This window comes from Leopardus geoffroyi, chromosome A1, assembly GCF_018350155.1.
Source record: "Leopardus geoffroyi isolate Oge1 chromosome A1, O.geoffroyi_Oge1_pat1.0, whole genome shotgun sequence".
Taxonomy (NCBI): Eukaryota; Metazoa; Chordata; class Mammalia; order Carnivora; family Felidae; genus Leopardus; species Leopardus geoffroyi.
This window is the reverse complement of record NC_059326.1, coordinates 24,488,783-24,507,657: the sequence shown is the minus strand read 5'-3', so window position 1 is coordinate 24,507,657 and position 18,875 is coordinate 24,488,783. Positions and strand designations below refer to the sequence as shown.

General features: G+C 39.9%; 1 protein-coding gene across 5 annotated transcripts in view; it reads left to right on the top strand.

The window, feature by feature from the left end:
• Positions 1-18,875, top strand: part of LRCH1 (leucine rich repeats and calponin homology domain containing 1) — a 202,981-nt gene that overhangs the window by 85,279 nt on the left and 98,827 nt on the right. For all 5 annotated transcript variants that reach the window (XM_045476397.1, XM_045476365.1, XM_045476376.1 and 2 more), the window contains exon 2: positions 14,198-14,342. In XM_045476397.1, the coding sequence (XP_045332353.1) occupies positions 14,198-14,342 (145 nt within the window). The remainder of the gene's footprint in view (positions 1-14,197; positions 14,343-18,875) is intronic.

Sequence of the window (18,875 nt, the reverse complement as noted above, 5' to 3'; positions counted from 1 at the left end):
TGTTTTCTGAGAGAGAGAGAGAGAGCGAGCAAGTGTAGGAGAGGGGCAGAGGGGCAGAGGGAGAATCCTAAGCAGGCTCCATGCTCAGCGGGGAGCCCAACTCGGAGCTCGATCCCACAGCCTTGGGATCAGGACCTGAGCCACCCAGGTGGCCCTCAGTTTTTCTTCCCAGCATTTCTGAGGTACAAACGTACCAAGCACCTAAGGTTGGCACTGTGATGAATGAGGGCACATATTTACAGATCGATGGGTGGAGCTAGAGAACGCGGTCAGGTGAGCGCTAACGCAGTGGGGCCTGGTCTCAGAGCTGCAGGACGCTGTTCATGCTGCACGTGTGCTACTGTCCCTGTGTCGTTCCTCAAAGCTATCCCCTTCTCTCAGGCTTCCAGCTCTGTAGGGTTAGTGGCTTCTGGTATCGTGGGGAATTTTACATTTTCCAGGATAATGTTTGTATTTTGCGACTGTTTTCGAAAACATTCATACTTTTTCCAATTGTGAGAAAAATAACATACAGCATAAAATTTACCAGGTTAGGGGCGCCTGGGTGGCTCAGTCGGTTAAGCGTCCGACTCTGGCTCAGGTCATGATCTCGCGGTTTGTGAGTTCGAGCCCCGCGCCGGGCTCGGTGCTGACAGCGCGGAGCCTGGCGCCTGCTTCGGGTTCTGTGTCTCTTTCTCTCTCTGCCCCTCCCCCACTTGTGCTGTCTCTCAAAAATGAATAAATGTAAAAAAATATTTTAATTCTCTAGGTTAACCCTGTTTAAGTGTGTAGTTGGTTCACTCACGTGGTTGTGCAACCATCCATCCACGGAACTCTTTTTTTCTCTGCACCTACGAAACACTAAGCCCTCCGTCCTGCCTCTCCCCTGGCAATGACCCTTCTCCATTCTGTCTCTCTAAGCTTTACCACTCCAAGCACCTCATACAAGTGGAATCATACAGTATCTGTCTGTTTTGTGACTGGCTTGTTTCATTTAGCAAAATGTCCTCTGGTTTTAAGCAACTGTAGCACATGTCAGGACTTCCTTCCTTTTTAAGGCTGAATAATAATTGCATTGTATGTATGTACCTTATTTTGCTTATCTGTTCATCCTTTGCTGGACATCTGGGTTGTTTCTACCTTTTGCATATTGCAAATAATGCTACTTAAAGCGTTTCTGTTTTACAAGAAAATTAGTATTTCCCCTTCAAATTGGCGTGTCCCACTGTAATGATGGGCTGCTTTTATTATGTGTCCAAGCCAAAATTGGCTTCAAGCAAATGGGAAATGATTTCTTGTGCAGTGAAGCCTTAGCTAAACAGAATCCCCAGGGGATGGGTCATGACAGAGGGGCTGTAACCCCCAAAATGTTTGTTTTCAGTGATTTTACATGAAAACATTAAAATAATTACTTACATACTTCCCTCCTGTCTTCAACAGAGCATTTTAAACATAATCCTCAGATACGTGAACTGTTGCTGGATTATTCAAAGTTGTTCCACTTTTGCTCTTGTGTTACAACTACATTGTGCTGTAATATTTAGGGGGGCCCTGACATTGCATTTTAATTTTTAAATTTAAGATAATTAAAATTTAATTTTTTTAATGTTTATTTATTTTTGAGAGAGAGAGAGAGAGAGAGAGTGAGCGCAAATAGGGGAGGGGCAGAGAGAGAAGAGGCACAGGCTCCAGGCTCTGAGCTGTCAGCACAGAGCCCAATTCAGGGCTCGAACCATGAATTGTGAGATCATGACCTGAGCTGAAGTCAGACGCCTGACTGACTGAGCCACGCCGTCTCCCCTAAGATACTTAAAATTTGAAATATAGGTTGATACTGTGTTTGTTACCGTTCTTCGTTAGAAGTGTATTTTCTTACGCTGCTTCTCTTTTCCTTATTTATTTGTTGCTTCTAAAATGCTGTGGGCCTGGAACAGTTAATAATAGCGTTTGTTAGAATTGTGTTTAAGAGCAGAAAGCCTCTTTTAGAGGTTAAGTGCAATGATTATCCTTCGGGGCAGGAACTACCTCCTTCCCTCCCAATCCCAGCCCCATATGTATGCTGGTCTTTTAAACATGTGTAATCTGTAATTTTTATTTTTTTATTTTTTGGCTGCGCCTTGGATAGGAGAGGTGCAATATAGAAATCAGTTTTTGCTCTCAGCATTTCCGTAATATATTTGTTAGTAAAAGGCCACCTACATGTAATTACCTCTTTGTACTTTGTGGGCTTACTAGGTATCACCTGCTAATAAAATCGCTGTGCCGGGTGTCTAATCTGTCACCATATGCTTTTTGGCCTTTACCAAAAGTAATTTCTATTTCTTACTTCCTCCTGTAGCCTGTGAAAGGGAAACCTTCCAACCAACTTACACATTTTTCACTCAAAATACATTATTTTTTAAAAATTCTTTTTTTTAATCTAAGATCTGTTGTTTGTTATTATGAGGCACTTGTGCGTGTGGTATACATGATTGTCAGTTAGACTTTTAAGCTCTTTCCCAGCCCAACCAGTATATTTCTTGCTAGAAATACTCAGAAGCCAGCATTGGCTAACCTAACAAAAGAGGCTTTTCTTAGAGTATTTCACGCTGTGCCAGACGCTGCTCTAAGGACTTTAAAGGTATCAATCATCTCATTTAATCCTTCTAGTAATTCAGTGGGGCTACTAGTCCTGTTATTACCCTCATATTACAGGTGAAGAAATTGAGGCATAGAGAAGTTAAATGACTATTTCCAAGTCCACACAGCTGAGTGTGGTGTGAGCAGGATTTGAACTCAAGCTGTCTGACCTAAGAGCCTGCTTTCCTCCATTCATTCAACAGATATTTATTACACTCTTACTGTCTACCAGTGAACAATGCAAAATCCCAACCCTCACGGGACTTAACATTCTAGTAGGGGGGAGCAAACATTAATAACCCAAATACAAGAATAAATGGTATGTTGTGTTAGGAGTTTATCTAAGTGCTAAGAAAAGAGGAAAATGTAGATGAGAGCAAGGAGCTTAAGGCAGAGCTGTGGAAACTTTAAACAGGTGGCCAGGGAAGACTCATGGCTCATAATGAGGAATTATTTAACTCCTCTCTACTGTTTGATAAGACTTTTTTCCTGTTGCTCTCTTAGAGATGTAGCCTGAAATTTTGATGGACTCCCTCAAAACATTTATGTACCCGTTTATGACCGTTTAACCCTGGAAGCGTTAGGTGCTTTCATCTCTAGAGTCAAGGATGCGTCAGCCCAGGGGCTTATGCTTCACTACTGGGATTTCCAAATGTGCAGGTGCCCTGGGGGAACCCCCGGGGGTGCTGCGTCATGGGGCAGGGTAGGGTGTCTGTGCTGAGAGAAAAGTTGAAGTGAGGGGCAGTCAGATGCCAGATTGTGCAGCAGAGGGAGGAAGTTCAGGAGGGACAGAAAGATATAGCTGAGATTCTTATTTTTGTAATGTTTACTTATTTTCAAAGAGAGCGAGAGAGAGAGAGAGAGAGAGAGAGAGGGTGCAAGCAGGGGAGGGGCAGAGAGAGAGGGAGAGAGAGAATCCCAAGCAGGCTCTGGACCGTCAGCACAGAGCCTGATGTAGGGCTCTCAGGAACCTAGAGATCATGACCTGAGCCGAAACCAAGAGTTGGACGCTTAACTGACTGAGCCACCCAGGCACCCCTAGTTGAGGTTCTTCTGAAGAGACCCCTGCCCACCTAGGTGTGAGGGGATATGGGTTGTCCAGAGACGGCAGGTGGCCCCAGACCATGCTTCCACCTAAGGACTGTCTCTGCACTGTGGCCCCAGGAGTGACCAAGCAAGAGGACAGAGAGGCCAGGCACAGAGCATCCCTTCTCAGTCTTTGGAAAATAGTAGGTCCTATGCTTCAGCTGGGCGGGTCAGAAGGTTAGATTTATATATGAAGGACACCCATTTCACCCAATTATTGAAATAGCATGATGAGTGCTAATATTCTAAACTTAAACTCTCATGATGGCATGTTTATTGTTCAGCTTGAAAAATATATCATGTGGTCTTGGCTGGAACAAGACAGGACTTGAACTTCCAAGCTTAGGCCTTTTCTTCCGACCAGAAAGCAAGACACAGCAAATGAGGTTCCCAGCTGTACTGGTCTGTCAGCGCTTCTGGCGCATGGCTGTTGTGGCTGATAAGTCAGGATGTTGTTGCTGGACTGCTGGCCTCATCCAGTTCCTCCTGAGGCACCACTTTCCTTTTTTATACAAAAACAACATCGTGCGTCTGACGGTGCTGACTGCACACCAGATTCCATCGACTGTTTTTCTACCCTCCCCTGCTTATTTTTATTCATTTGGCCACTTTATTTTAGGGATTTGCAAAGCTTGTTTTGGCCGTGGCGAAACTTATTGTTTTATTTCTGGCTGCACAAGCTTTCATGTCAGTGCTTCAATTAAGAAGCGGACGTGGGGAGGACGTGGTTCTGGGGTTCCGGTCTGCCGCCCGGGAGTGTTTGCACAGAACGCGGGTGTTGCCTGCTCCTCGGTGCAGGGCTAGACCCCAGGGCGCGTTTGCAGCAAAGAAGGACAGTGTCCAGCTCGGGGTGGGAAACAAGGCACTGATGCACATGCTCTTTCTGGAGAGAATTTTTAGGAGACCTGGTCAAAGGTCACTTACTTTTAGTACAGAGTTGTGAGGTCCTTTAATGTCTTCTGATCAGGTATCTGAAATGGATCTCTTAATCTTTTTTTTTTTTTTTTTAAAGAGATACCGAGGGGCGCCTGGGTGGCTCAGTCGGTTAAGGGTCCAACTTCGGCTCAGGTCGTGATCTCACGGTTCGTGGGTTCAAGCCCCATGTCGGGCTCTGTGCTGACAGCTCGGGGCTGGAGCCTGCTTCTGATTCTGTGTCTCCCTCTCTCTGCCCCTCCCCTGCTCATGCTCTGTCTCTCTCTGTCTCTCAAAAATAAATAAATGTAAAAAATAAATTAAAATAAATAAATAAAAAGAGACACCCATATGAACAGCTGGCTTTCCCTGCATTGGAGTCCTATGAAGCAGAATCAGTAATAGTTCAGAGCAAGGCTTTCATGTCATACCTGCTGGTTTACTTCTTACCTTGTTACGTACTAGCTCTGTATCGTCAGGCACGTTACCTAGCCTCCCTGAGCCTTAGTGTCCACACATAACTGAGAGCTGTAACAGTACCTGCCTCACTTGAGTCTGGTGAGAAACCAATGAGGAAAAACTTAAATTTCTATGATGATAGTCGATTCATGATACATAAAAATCCCTTCCAGGTCAGATTTTTGCTGCTCTGATCAAACACTCAAACTAGTTTTTAATATACTAGTGGAGAATAATTTGGGGGAATAAAAATCTAATTGACCAGTAGTTAACTCTATCAAGTCAGTTTCCTTTTCCAAAGTAAGATTCCTGGTAAGGTAGCAGTGGGCACTCCAAACCAGACCTCTCCTGGGCCCCCTTGTCTGCCCCTAGCTCAGTGCCACCTGTTGGAGAGGCGTGGCTTAGGTAGGGAACCTGAGAGGCTGGATCACCTACTTAACTGCATTTCCCCTAGAATAGAAGGGTCACCTGGATATCCAAGGTATCCTGATGTCAGAGCCACATCCTAAAATTTATAGCCATGGGTCTCAGGCTTCAGGATTTCCAAAAACTTTCAGGTGATTACAGTGTACCAACAAGGCTGAGAAATAACTAGGCAAATGTTTTATTTAGGGAAGTAGCCCATAAGCTCTACCACTTTAGAGGTAGCACCTGTATCTATTTATAACAGAATTAGAAAAACAAACAATAAAAATTAATATGCATTCTTCATCTATATTTATCTCTACCTCTAAAAGCTTACTTAGTGTCACTCAGACCTACTGGGTCCTTTCATAGCTCCAGACCCATTTGCCCAGCTGGATTTGGTTGCATTGCAAGAGAAAGGTTCTAATTTTCTGCTTAACACATGCCTAGTATCTGTGAGCCCTTGTTGTTTTGTCTTTCCTGGGTTGGAGAACCTTCATCGCTTCCATCTCAGTCTGTCTGTGATAGTCAGTGGGACCGCCGGGCTCCTGCCTGGCCTCCGCTGCCTTCTGGCGTATCTCTGTGCTTTCCAAGGCCAAGTTAGCGGTGTTCACAACTGTGTGACGCTGTGAACTGACTGTCCTCTTACAGATTTCATTACAACAGAGTCCTAGATTTCATTCTTCTGTTGCTGCTTCTTTGCTTCCTCCTCCTCCTTCCCCTTCCCCATCTTCCCCCTCCTCTCCTCCTCCTTCTTCTTGAAGGATCAGACCTTGTTTATTTCTTTGCTTTTGGCTAACAGGAAAGATTTTGAAAAAAGTTTGTATGTTATTCCCCCCATCCATATTTATAATTGGGTTATCTACTCTGCATTATCAAAGTCAAAACATCATAATCCAGACTGACTTCAGCCCTTCTGGAAAGTTTTCCCATGGTGCTTGTGGATGCCCAAAGGCACAAGGTGACTTCTGCATTAGCCTGAGTAAAGCACGAGAAAGCACACGTGCCTGTTTTTTTGCACCCTTTTTCTGTCTTCCAGTAATAAAGTTAATTGCAAAAATAAATGATGCTCAGAGACAAGTAGGAAAAGTAAGTCATGGCTCTGAAAACCATTCTAAACTCTGCAATGAACACAGTGCTTACGTAAGTTTCACGTAATTACCAGTTTAGGCCAGGATTTCTACTTAGCAAGTTTCCTGTAGCTGTTTCCAGAATTTAGCCCGTTAGCTGACATATTGTTTTCAGTACTTTATTTTTTGAACATCATGTTTATAACTGTCTTCCCCCCTGAGTCCGTGCACAGAACATGCTGATTTTCTTTTGTGATTGCATTTTGGACAAATGAAAATGCAGTGAAGATTAATTGTCATATCTTCCTAACAGTCTAGAGGGACACATCGTGGTCTTGCTGGCATTATTCTGTGGAGAAAGAGTGCAGGGAACTCAGTCAGGCCCTAGAGTTAGACATACTTAGGTGTGAGTAGAATTGCTTGTCTCATCAGTGACTTTGGGCAAGTCACTGGTGCCTCCTGAGACTTGTTTCCTCGGATGATGGGAACACTGCTCCTTGCGATGGTTTATTTACTTATTTTTAAAACAATTTTAAATTTACTTTGAGAGAGAGAGAAAGAGAGAGAGCTGGAGCAGAGAAGGGGCAGGAAGATAGGGAGAGAGGATCCCAAGCAGGCTCCAAAGCTGTCATCGTGGAGCTTGAGCCAAGAAGGCTCCAAAGCCCGATGGCAGACTTGAACTCACAAAGCGTGAGATCATGACGTGAACCAAACCAGGAGTCAGATGCTCAACTGACTGAGCCACCCCGGTGCCCCTCTTTGGGATGGTTTAAACGAGGTACCAGATATGAAACTCCAGATACGATGTGTGGTGTAATGGATGTGCTCAACGGGTGGTGACGTGATTTACCCAACTGGATTTTAGCTCTTTATTTTACTTATTAAAAAAATTTTATTTTTGAGAGAGACAGAGACAGAGTGTGAGCAGGGGAGGGGCAGAGAGAGAGGGAGACACAGAATCGGAAGCAGGTTCCAGTCTCTGAGCTGTCAGCACAAAGCCCCACGCAGGGCTCAAACTCACAAGCTACGAAGAGCTGAAGTCAGACACCTAACCGACTGAGCTACCCAGGCATCCCTGGATTTTAGCTCTTTACATGTATCTTTTCCTTTTTTAGCTCAATTAGAACATCTTACCTTCTAGTCTGTTCTAGGTTTGCCTCATCTCACTTTTCAAATGATAAACTCACTAAAAATAAAAGTAAGTCTGTGTGGTTTTTGTTTCTCCAGAAACCATGTACTTAGTATATGTTGATAAGTAAGTCGATAATTAATCATATGGGTAGTGAACTTAAAAAAATAAGAAAGGAAAACTTTTTTTCCTGTTTTTCAGCTTTGTTTTAATTTGAACGATGCTGATCTAGGCAACTGTTTTTATATAGGCATTGAAAGAGTCTGAGCTGTATGCAGAGTTTGTAATAAATTTCTTCCCTCTTGATGTAGAAACTGGAACACAGACCCAGGATGATAGGGAGCACAGTGCCTAGGTAAATTCTCACTAACCAAGTAGACCTGGAGGTCTGTTTGGGTGGCTAGCAATGTAGGCTAGGGCATGGCAGATGCCCAGTGTTTATACCTTGTGACTTTATTTAAATTTTTTTGATGTTTATTTATCTTTGGGAGACAGACACATCATAAGTGGGAGAGGGGCAGAGAGAGGAAGACACAGAATGCAAAGCAGGCTCCAGGCCCTGAGCTGTCAGCACAGAGCCTGACATGGGGCTCGAACCCAAGAACAGTGAGATCATGACCTGGGCCGAAGTCGGACGCTTAACCGACTGAGCCACCTGGGTGCCCTTCTTGTAACTTTATTTATAATGAATAGCCTGAGGCCTTTCAGAAGAAGGATTCCGGAAAAAATACCTCCAGAACTGCACCATTAAAAACAAGGATTAAAGAGGAGATATCAGATACAATTTAAAATGAGGGCAATTTATGTTTTACCAAATATGCTTCCTCTTCTCTCAGCAGGCAGGACTAAGAGCATCTCTTCAGAAGCTCTCACCAGCCCTTCATTCAGCTCCTTCTGGCATGTGAAGTTAGGCTGCAGGAGGAAATTATGGAAGGAAAGTGCTAAAGCTTCCCTTCCAATCTGGAGATTGTGGAGGAGACTGTCAAAAGGGGCGAGAGCATATCATGTCTTTATTCTGAGTAGTAACAAAGATACCAGACTCAGACACCAATTAGAACATTATTCTAACAGTAACTGTTCATGATGATGCTATTAGTAAGTTGAGACCAGAATTAAATATAGCTTAATTTATAAGCTATTATATCATTTCTTTCTCCTGCCATTGCATTTTCCCCAAGTTTGAAAACAGAGCACTCCTAAAAGAGATTATGTAATAAGAATATAGATTTTACAATGAAAGGACAAATTTATTAAAAAGATGTGCCAGTATTTGTTATGTGTGGGTTTGCATTTTATCACTTTTTGTGATACTCCACTGTTGCTATTGATTACTATGATGAAGCCAAACCACTTGGATTCTGAGTACTTTTGACAGAAAATACTTGAATTCTAAATACTTTTTATTTATATACAGAAATCTGAGATCTGAAAAGAGCGTTAGAACGTTTTCAGTTGCATATACTCTTAAGTTTACGTATCCAGAAACATAGACCTGGGAAATTGAGTAACTTTCTCAAACATATAACACGTGGTTATAGATTTAGAATTGATCTGCACTCTGGTTGGGGTGGTTTCTATTATTGATTTGGTATCCCATGATCATTTAAAAGGTTTGTAGTTGAGGTGCCTGGGTGGCCCAGTTGGTTGAGCGTCTGATTTTGGTTTCAGCTCAGGTCATGATGTCGTGGTTTGTGAGATGGAACCTGTGTCAGGCTGACACTGATGGTTGGGAGCCGGCTTGGGATTCTCTCTCTCTCTGCCCATCCCCCTGTGCTCATGCTCTCTCTGTCTCTCAAAAATAAATAAATAAGCTTAAAAACAATAAAAAAGTAAAAGGTTTATAGTTATATGACAGCATTTCTACAAAAACGCCTGTATCTTTTTTTTTTTTTAAAAAGCATTCATGACACTGAAACTAATAATAACATTATTATTATTTAAAATAGTTACTGAGACATTCAGCTTGATAGTGCCATCCTAGCAGTTCTCAGGAAAGGTAAAGTTTTGAATGTAAACTGGAGCCTCAGTAGAAATTTGAGTTGAATCTGAAGGAAAAACGCACGTAAAAGTTTTCTGGGCAAATTTCCAGCACCGTAGCACAAGAAGATTGCCGTGTCCAGTAGAGAGTTTCAGGAAGAAAGAATGCAAGACTTTTGGAGTTTTTTTCTGTCGCGATTTTAAACATTCGTGAAAAGAAGCTTGCTCCTGTAGTTCCCTTAATTAAGAGCATGGGACTTCGCGGTTTGCTCTGGCTTCTCAAATCTCTTTTCCAGTGAAACAAAATTCTGCATGTAGAGACGGAAGGTTGGTACAGGGGCGCTTGGGTGGCTCAGTTGGTTAAGCGTCCACCTCTTGGTCTCAGCTCACGTCATGATCTCAGCTCACGTCATGATCTCAACAGTTTGCAAGATGGACCCTGCATCGGGCTCTGCGCTGTCAGCATGGAGCCTGCTTGGGATTCTCTCTCTCTGTCTCTCTCTCTGTCTCTCCCCTTGTCTCCCTCTCCCCCTCTTTCTCTGGCCTTCCCCTGCTTGTACTTTTTCTCTCTCACACAATAAATAAATAAACTTAAAAAAAATAAAAAAACAAGAATGTTGGTAGGAAGTTGTATATGTGTATACATACACAGATACATATACATAAACCCATATATGTATAACACATACATGTGTATATATACACATATGTATATATACATAATCCTATATCTATGTATATACACACAGATTATATATATATATATGTGTATGGAATTCATTTCTATATATAAAATCAAATAAGCAATGCACTCACATTTCTAAAGCCACAGCCGGATGTACAGTTGCGGGACCCCCCCCCCCCCCGACACCTGTCCTCTCAACAAGAAATGCTTTCTCCAGAAACAACTACTTCTACCGGTTTCTTCTGCAGCTTCCAGAGATAATCTATTTATACTTAAACAACTGTGTAAATATTCATTTACAAACACAAATACTAATACTGTTTCTGTACCAGGCTTTAAAAAATATATATAATATGTCAGGACTGTACCAGATCAGCACAAATAAAGCTGCTTCATTCATTTCAATGACTGCATAGTATCAGCACTTCATTATGGAATATAATGTTTAATATTCTATTACACCACATGAAATATTAACAGTATGTTAATATTGATTGATTTAATTTTAGTTTTATTTATATTTATTAATAGCATATTAATGTATAACCACACACAGATATTTAACTTGCTCTCTATTTTTTGTTCTTTCCAGCCATGCTAAAAAATGTCATTTGCAGTCATATGAGTTTATCTGTAGATGAGAAAGATTTCTAGGTTGAATGAAGTATGTACATTTGTAATTTTGATTGATTTTGCTGACATGTTCTTCATTTACATCATGTCCTCAGCATTATGATGTGTTTATTAAACTATTTGATATTTACTAGTCTACTATGTGAAAAATGTCCCATGTAGCTGTGATTTACATTGTTCACATTTGAGTCAGGTTGATCAGTTTTTCATATGCTTAAGAGCCATTTATATTTCCTTTTCTGTGAGCCATCTGTTCATTTCTTTTCCTTCTTTCCTTCCTTCCTTCGTTCCTTCCTTCCCTCCTTCCCTCCTTCCTTCCTTCCCTCCCCCTTCCCTCCCTCCTTCCTTCCTTTCCCCTCCCTCCTTTCTTCCTTCCTTCCTTTTTTTCCCAGAGTTTCAAACTTACTATCATTGACTGTAGAAGCTCTTTATATGTATAAAAAATTAGCTTACTGGGTTTATGTATTGTAGGACTTCCCACCCTGCCCCCATTCATTGACTGTCATTTATGTCTTTGGTAGAATTTTTGTTTGTTTTAAAATGCCTTAAATTTTGTTAGGTGTTGATTCATAAGTCTTGTGTTATGCCATTCATAGGAAGGCTTTCTCCATTCTAAGATCATAAACACAAACTTCCCATGTGTTGTTCTAGTGCTCTTATGGCTTCACTTTTTAAAGGCAATCATTTAATTCATTTAGGATGTATTGAAATAAAAGGAGTGAAATAGGTCATCCTTTGTTTCAGCTGACTATTCAGGTTTCTCAAACTGTTTACTGACCCTACCTCTTTAACCTTTTGAATTGAAATGCAACCTTGACTGCACACTTGATTTCCATATATATCTTTGACCTATTTGTAATTTGCTCCCTTGACCTTCTCACCTGCCCATCACACTGCCTTATGATGTGTCTGTTAATGCCTAGGGGAGCCGGTGCCCCCTAGAGCACCTTTTGTTTTGAGAGATACCTTGCTATTTTTGCATTGTTATTTTACCATATGAACTTTAAAGTCAACTTGTGTAATAACCTCAGCAAATCAAAAAGTATATGTTGTAGAAGTCTATTTTTTTAATTGGGGATTCATTCCATTATACACGTGTAGCTTAGGGAGAACTGACACTTTTTTTGATGCTGTCTTATTTACTATCAGGGAACATCTTTTCAATTGTAACCTTTCTTTTTTATTGCTTAGTAGCATTTCAAAGTTTTCTTCATATGAACTTTGCATGTTTCGTCAGATTTCCAGATGTTTTACTCTTATAATAAATTAGATTTCTTGTGTTGTATCATTTTGCTAGTGAGTGTGTGTGTGTGTATGTGTGTGTATGTGTGTGTGTGTAGGCTATTTTTCAGCATATTCATTTTCTACCCTCTACCTTTTTAACATTTGAAATAGCTTTTCTCTTGATATTTTTGGGTTTTCTGGGAAAACAATCATATTATTTGTAAATACTGATAATTCTATCTTTTTGTTTCCAATTTTGGTTCTTCTTTTCTTTCCTTATCCACGTCAGTGGCTAGTATGTCCTGAACAATAGCAAGTTGTGATAGTGGTAATGATGTATTGTCTTGATTTTACTGGTAATATTTCTAGTAGTTCAAGGTTTAGCCATAAATAAAAGAATTCTCTCTCTCATGCGTGTGTGTGTGTGTGTGTGTGTGTGTGTGTGTGTGTGTGAGAGAGAGAGAGAGAGAGAGATTATGTGAGAAATAGCCAACTGTTCTTTTATTAAGTGATTGCATTAAGAACGAATATAAATATTCTAAAACAATGTTCTGATTTATGGTGATGATGTTCCACTTGGTAAAGTTGCTAGAGATCACTTCAAATAGGTCAGTTTTATGATATAGAAGATATACTTCAATAAAGTAGTTTTTGAAAAAGAATGTATTCAGTATTTTATCAATACCTGTTAAGTATCTATGGAGGTGATCATAAGCGATTTTGCCTTTACTCTAGTTATATAGTGAATTGTTTCAATAATACAAAATCCTTGTATTCCTAGAATAAATCCCACATAGTTATAGTATGTTAATCTTTCTATGTACTGCTCAATTCTGCTTGCTAATTTTTAAATTTAGGATTTACATCAGTAGTTAGAAGGGAGATTCATAAATAGTTTCTTTTTTGGATACTTCTTAGGCGTTGGTATCAGTACTATACCTTACTATTCAAATAAGTATTTAGAAACTTACCTTCTTTTACCTTGTGTGGAATAGTTTGAATATTAGCATAATTGTCCCTTTAAACTTGCTTAGAATTCACCCCTGAAGCCATCGAGGCCCGTGTTTTTTCTTTATGTTTTTATTTCTTGGTGGGTTAGTCAGGAGGATATCCCTTTGACTTCTACTTCGTTAGAGCATTGACCTGTTTCAATATTCTTTTTTTTTTTTCTCAATGGAGTGTGATTCTTTAAGTATATAGGATATATTATTTAAGAAACATCTTCCATTCGTACTGATTGAGTCCTTCCTCAGTCAGCTCAGCCTGCTTGAGATGATTGATGTCGAGTTACAGTTTTCAAGAGTGGTAGCTCTTTTGTTGTATTTGGTTATGTCTACCATTCCCATACTTAGACCTTACGGACTATTCCATATTTTTATTGTTGAGATGGTAGTATTGTAAGCCATGCTGTGTGTTTACACTGCTCTGTAGACCACCATTAGTAAGGTCTTTGGTATCCTTGGCCAAGAGAGCTCAGTTTTATTGCTGGTCATGTGGCAGGCACAGTGCCTGTCCTTAAGAGAGACACCGTTGATTTATCTTGGTCTTACACATTGTGGGTACTCAGTGATGCTAGTGAACGAAATACTTGTTTAGTTGTCTGTGTGTGTGTGTTTGCGGAGGTTATAAAAGACATGTTCCAAGAGACAATACATGTTATGAATACAAAACTGAATTAAATAAACTAAATATTAAATATTCAGGTATATTAAGGGATACAGCTTTCATGCTTACCTAGGGGAGAATGACTTTGAAATAATTTTCAGTTGAGGCCTTCTATCTGGCCTGCGTTTCCAAATTAATATAAAAAAGCTAAAACTGTTGCAGCAATATTTTGGCTTTTCCATATAAATTGGGTAATATGCCAGGAAAAGGAAATCAACCCTGGAGTAACAGAGCTACCAAAAATTTAGATTATGTTTATTTTAAAACATGTTAAGGAAAAAAGTATTGATAGTTGATAATTGTATTTGATTGTGTTGAAGATTTATTGAAAAACATTCTTTCCTTTTTTCATAGATTTATCTAAAAACCGACTGGTCGAAGTCCCAATGGAATTGTGCCATTTTGTATCACTGGAAATTCTTAATCTGTATCATAATTGCATCAGAGTCATTCCTGAGGCCATCATTAATCTGCAGATGCTGACTTACTTAAACTTGAGGTAGGTTGTCTATAAAGATTGTAATCAAATTCACAGAAAAAGAACCCCAAATAATGATGCTTCCATTTCTATCAGGGCTTTTTCTTCTTGGCAATTCCTGATCATCTTTTGAAGTGAATCATACAAGGATTTTTTAAAGAACTACCTTCCATAATAGATTTGTAGTGCCATTCATACTGTTTTTGGTGCTAGACTTCTCTGAATGTCAGTATGACAACATACCAGTGTTTAGTTTTTCTACAGTAATTTATATGGCAGCATTTATACCTTTTGTCTCTTTGGTGCTTGGTATATGGTCTTTGGGTGTTGGTGTAGTTTTGGGAGGAGGAGGGCTAAAGGAAGCGAAAAAAGAACTTAGAGGTTTTGACCCGTTGGGACCTTGCTGGTCTTTGGGAGTTTTTGTACCTTTGGATTTTCTACTTAGTACTGCCTGAGCCTGTTCCTTTTTGGCCACCTGAGAAAATTCAAGAGCACTGAGCAACTCCAGTAAGATACGAAGTTTGCTGTCTTTGTAACCCCATTCAGTTAGGTCAGCATTTGCTGAGGACAGGCTGGTGGTCTGTGTTGATTCTCTAATTACACACAGCACAGTGTCACATATTAATGCCCCTGAGTAGCTCTGAAGTTAAGAAAATAAGCTACTTTAAGGCCTTGGTTTTAGACCTTGTGCTGTGACTATCAGCTGCTCTGGCTAGGTTTTGGCTCTTTGTCTCCTAATTCCTTGACTCATACTGGATGTCAGGAGGGAGACAGAAGCTGTTATATCAAATCTATCTCTGCAAAAAAAGCAAGGTTCCAAAGTTCAAGCCTGAGCAAAGCCTTCACTCATGTCAGTGGCATTATCTTGGTGTGTGAAGAGCAGCACCTGATTAGCAAGGCTTGTGCTGTGTAACAAACATACCAAACTTTAAAGTGCAAAATTCCCAATGGACCAGATATAGCATTAACTTGTGATAGATAATAATGTCAATTATTTTTTAGTTTTTTTTTTTAAGCTAGCTACTGAGAGTTGGGGTCTTCTCTTGCTTTCTTTGCAGTCAGAGTGGGTTTCTGTTGCATTTCATTATATGTGCATATCCTCCTTGGGAGTGAAAAAAAGTCCTACTCATGTTTTTAAGTGGCCTTTGCTACTTTTTTGGTAAATGAGATGTAAATTACTATTAGCATAATCTCTAGAGACTCCTGTAGCTTACTTTCAACTTCTCCAGGTTTCTAGTTCATCTGACCATTTTGAGTTTTCTTGAGTGAGACAGTCTAAACTATTTCCGTAACAGCAGAATGTTAATTTCCTTGGAATTGCTGGATGGAGCCAACATAGTGGTGTCTACAGAGTTTGGTTCACTATTTCCCTGAAACATCTGCCCTCTAATTCCAGTCTTCATGGAGGAAATATCCCAAGAGCATATGCAGTTGGTGTGTTCACTTTACTTACCTGTATCTGTCCCGCTGTGGCATTTTCACATCCAGCAGTGCTACATGTAACAAATAAGAAGATTTACCTTTGCATTGTTACACTAAGTCCATATACAATGAGAAACTTTTGGGTATAGATGACATAACTCTTCTGGGATAATATAAACTATAGAATTCTATAAATCTAAAATAATCTAATCTTAACCTTTATGTTTTATTTATTTAAAAACTTTTTTTAATGTTTATTTATTTTTTGAGAGGGAAAGAGAGAGACAGAGTGAGTCGGGGAGGGGCAGAGAGAGAGGGAGACACAGAATCTGAAGCAGGTTCCAGGCTCCAAGCTGTCAGCACAGAACCTGATACGGGGCTTAGAACTCACAAACTGCGAGATCATCATGACCTGAGCCAATATTGGATGCTTAACCAACTGAGCCACTCAGGCGCCCCTATGTTAGGTTTTAAAAGCATTTATATAATTGGTTTTGGTATGATGATTTTCATGTCGAGCTTAGTTGAGAGTAGAGTAACATTGTTGTCTTCAGATGATAGAAAGGATGTATTGAAGTGTGGATTTCAGAACCTTTAAGGGCAAGAACAGAGTCATTGAGACTGATGATGCTGAAGAGGAACAATGTGGGTATATTGCAGACAGTTTTGTGGTGAATTGCTAGGTAATAGGAAGGAGAAAGAAAGAAAGGGGTTGTTGAACACCCAACTCTTTAAATGTTGTTTTCTATCTGCTTAATTTCTCGTTTGCCTCTATCCTTTTCCCCTTTTATATAGATCACTTTTGTTTTGTGTTGTCTTTCTTTGCTCACATCTCTATGCTTTAATACCTATTCTGTAGTGCTGAATCCTGACTCTTTAAAGGAATTGAGAGCTACATATAGAAAATTAAGAAAAAAGTATGTCTCTTACTTTTTAGGTGTTGTATCAGGGTATATGAAAACGTAAGTACATCCTCTAAACTCTTTGAAAGCCAGGTCCTGTGTGTGTGTGTGTGTGTGTGTGTGTGTGTGTGTGTGTATGCTTATGTGTGTGTGTGTGTGTGTGTATATATATATGTAATTATTATATATAATATATATGTAATTATTTTTGATATGTATATGTAATTATTTTTGATACCCTTTTTTAAATTTACTTCACAAGTATAAATATGTAACATAAAATAACGTAGGGAAAGCTTTAAAGTGACCAGGAAGATGGGCCCTTTGTTCAATTATAGAGCCTTTAATTCCCAATTTATTGGGTTTAGTTGGAATAGGTCTTCTAAGTATTGGACCATTTGCAATTGAGTTATTTTTGTGTTTGATAGTGATTTGAGGTACAATGTTGTATTTGCCTAAAAGATTTATTTGTAACTTGTAAAATAGTAGATGACTGTCACATCTGTTTATTTGCAAATATATAATACATAATATTACTTGCAAATATATAATGATGCCTGGAAAATACCAGTGGCATATAATGAAATCATGATCTCTTCTAAGATGTTGAGTGGCATCATCCACACAATAGTGTAGTCTGTGTGAGTTCTTCTCGTGCTCAAACTCCTACTCCACTCCTCGCCACCGTCATGCCGCTAACCAGGAAGGCATTTAGAATATTGTGCTTGTGTGGGATCATGATACATGTCCCGTCCACAATATCCAGGATTGGGCACTGTGGACTTTTCAGTTCCTTTCTTCCTCTCATGAAAATCAAATCAATGAAATAAAATTTATTTCTTTTTGGGTATGGTGAAGGGGCATAGTGGACTCCCGTTGACTTTGGCCTTTGGAAGAGAGGCTGTCAATCTGTGTACTTGAAAAAGAAGCAGGGGACTCAGGAAGCCGCAGACATACTGCGTTGTAGAAGAACTGAGTTGTCTTCGTGCAGTTTTTTTTTTTCTGTGACAAATGGGGGATTATGCCAAAGAAAGAAGCTTATACTCTAGACAGAAGTGTATCATCAAATCATGACCTAGAGGTATCGGGGAAATCTGTATAAATTTTAGAAAATTAAAGACCAACTGTAAATTGCTTTTAGGCACACACTTAATGCGGACTCTGTCAGCTGTAGCCTGTTCTGACACAACTTAGCAAATAGGCACGTTCATCAGACTTTACAAATCAGTACCTGAAACTGCTTTCTCTTCCATAGTGCTTAGGGGTTTTTCCTCTTATTTCTGTGAACTGCGAGTAAAGAGCTGTTTAGATAAAATAGTGTAGAGATGTTGCTTTTCAGATTTTCACAGATTGCATGTTCCTATCCTTAAAATTAAACACGGTCTCAAGGTATTTTTTATTTTTTCTCTTTTTTAATAAATCACATATAGAACTCACTAGTGCTGTATGTTTTAAAGTAGGAGAGATGCCATATGAAGCTACTTTGCATTGACGGGAAACATTCAAAATTGATCACACCCTGTGGGATATATTGGGCATTTCAGCAGAGGAAACAGCCACAAATATTTGATGGTGATGGTGCTAAGGATGACAATGGAGCTGATGGTGGTGGTGGTGGTACTCCCCATTGCCTACACAGCTTCTTGGCTTAAGGGATGTCTCAAAGATGTTATCTCTAAGTGTCAATGGCTGCTTAGTGCCAGAAACCCAATTCCTGTCTTAGACTAGAGATGGGTGTAATTAGCACATGCAAGATAAAACTCTTCACTGTGAAATACAGTGAAAAACACTTCAGCATCTTCCCACATGATAGAAATGTCAGACTCGTGGAAAATGCTAATTTATTGCTGTTTATGTAGCCTGTGTTTGAAGTCTCAGGGCTTTTAATCTCTGCGTCTTGGTGTTCACAACAGAAGGTTATGTTAGTTTAGTGTAGGTGCCACTGTGTTTCTTCCTGTTATAAAGTGTCTTAATCCCAGAAATGTGGCCAAGAACAATAAAAACGATCAAGCAAGAGCTGTTCCTATAGAGAACAAACACTTTGAACCTGAGCTACACAGGAAAGCCTTTCAAAGTTTAAACTCTATTTTAAGGTGCTGGAGAGGCTGTTGTTGATTAGACCCAAGGAGAAGATGTACCTTAGGAAAATAGAATAACCCGGACTAGCAAAACGCTTGGCAACAGAGGGGTGTTACGAGTCTAAGACTAGGGACTTTAGCTTAAAAGTTTC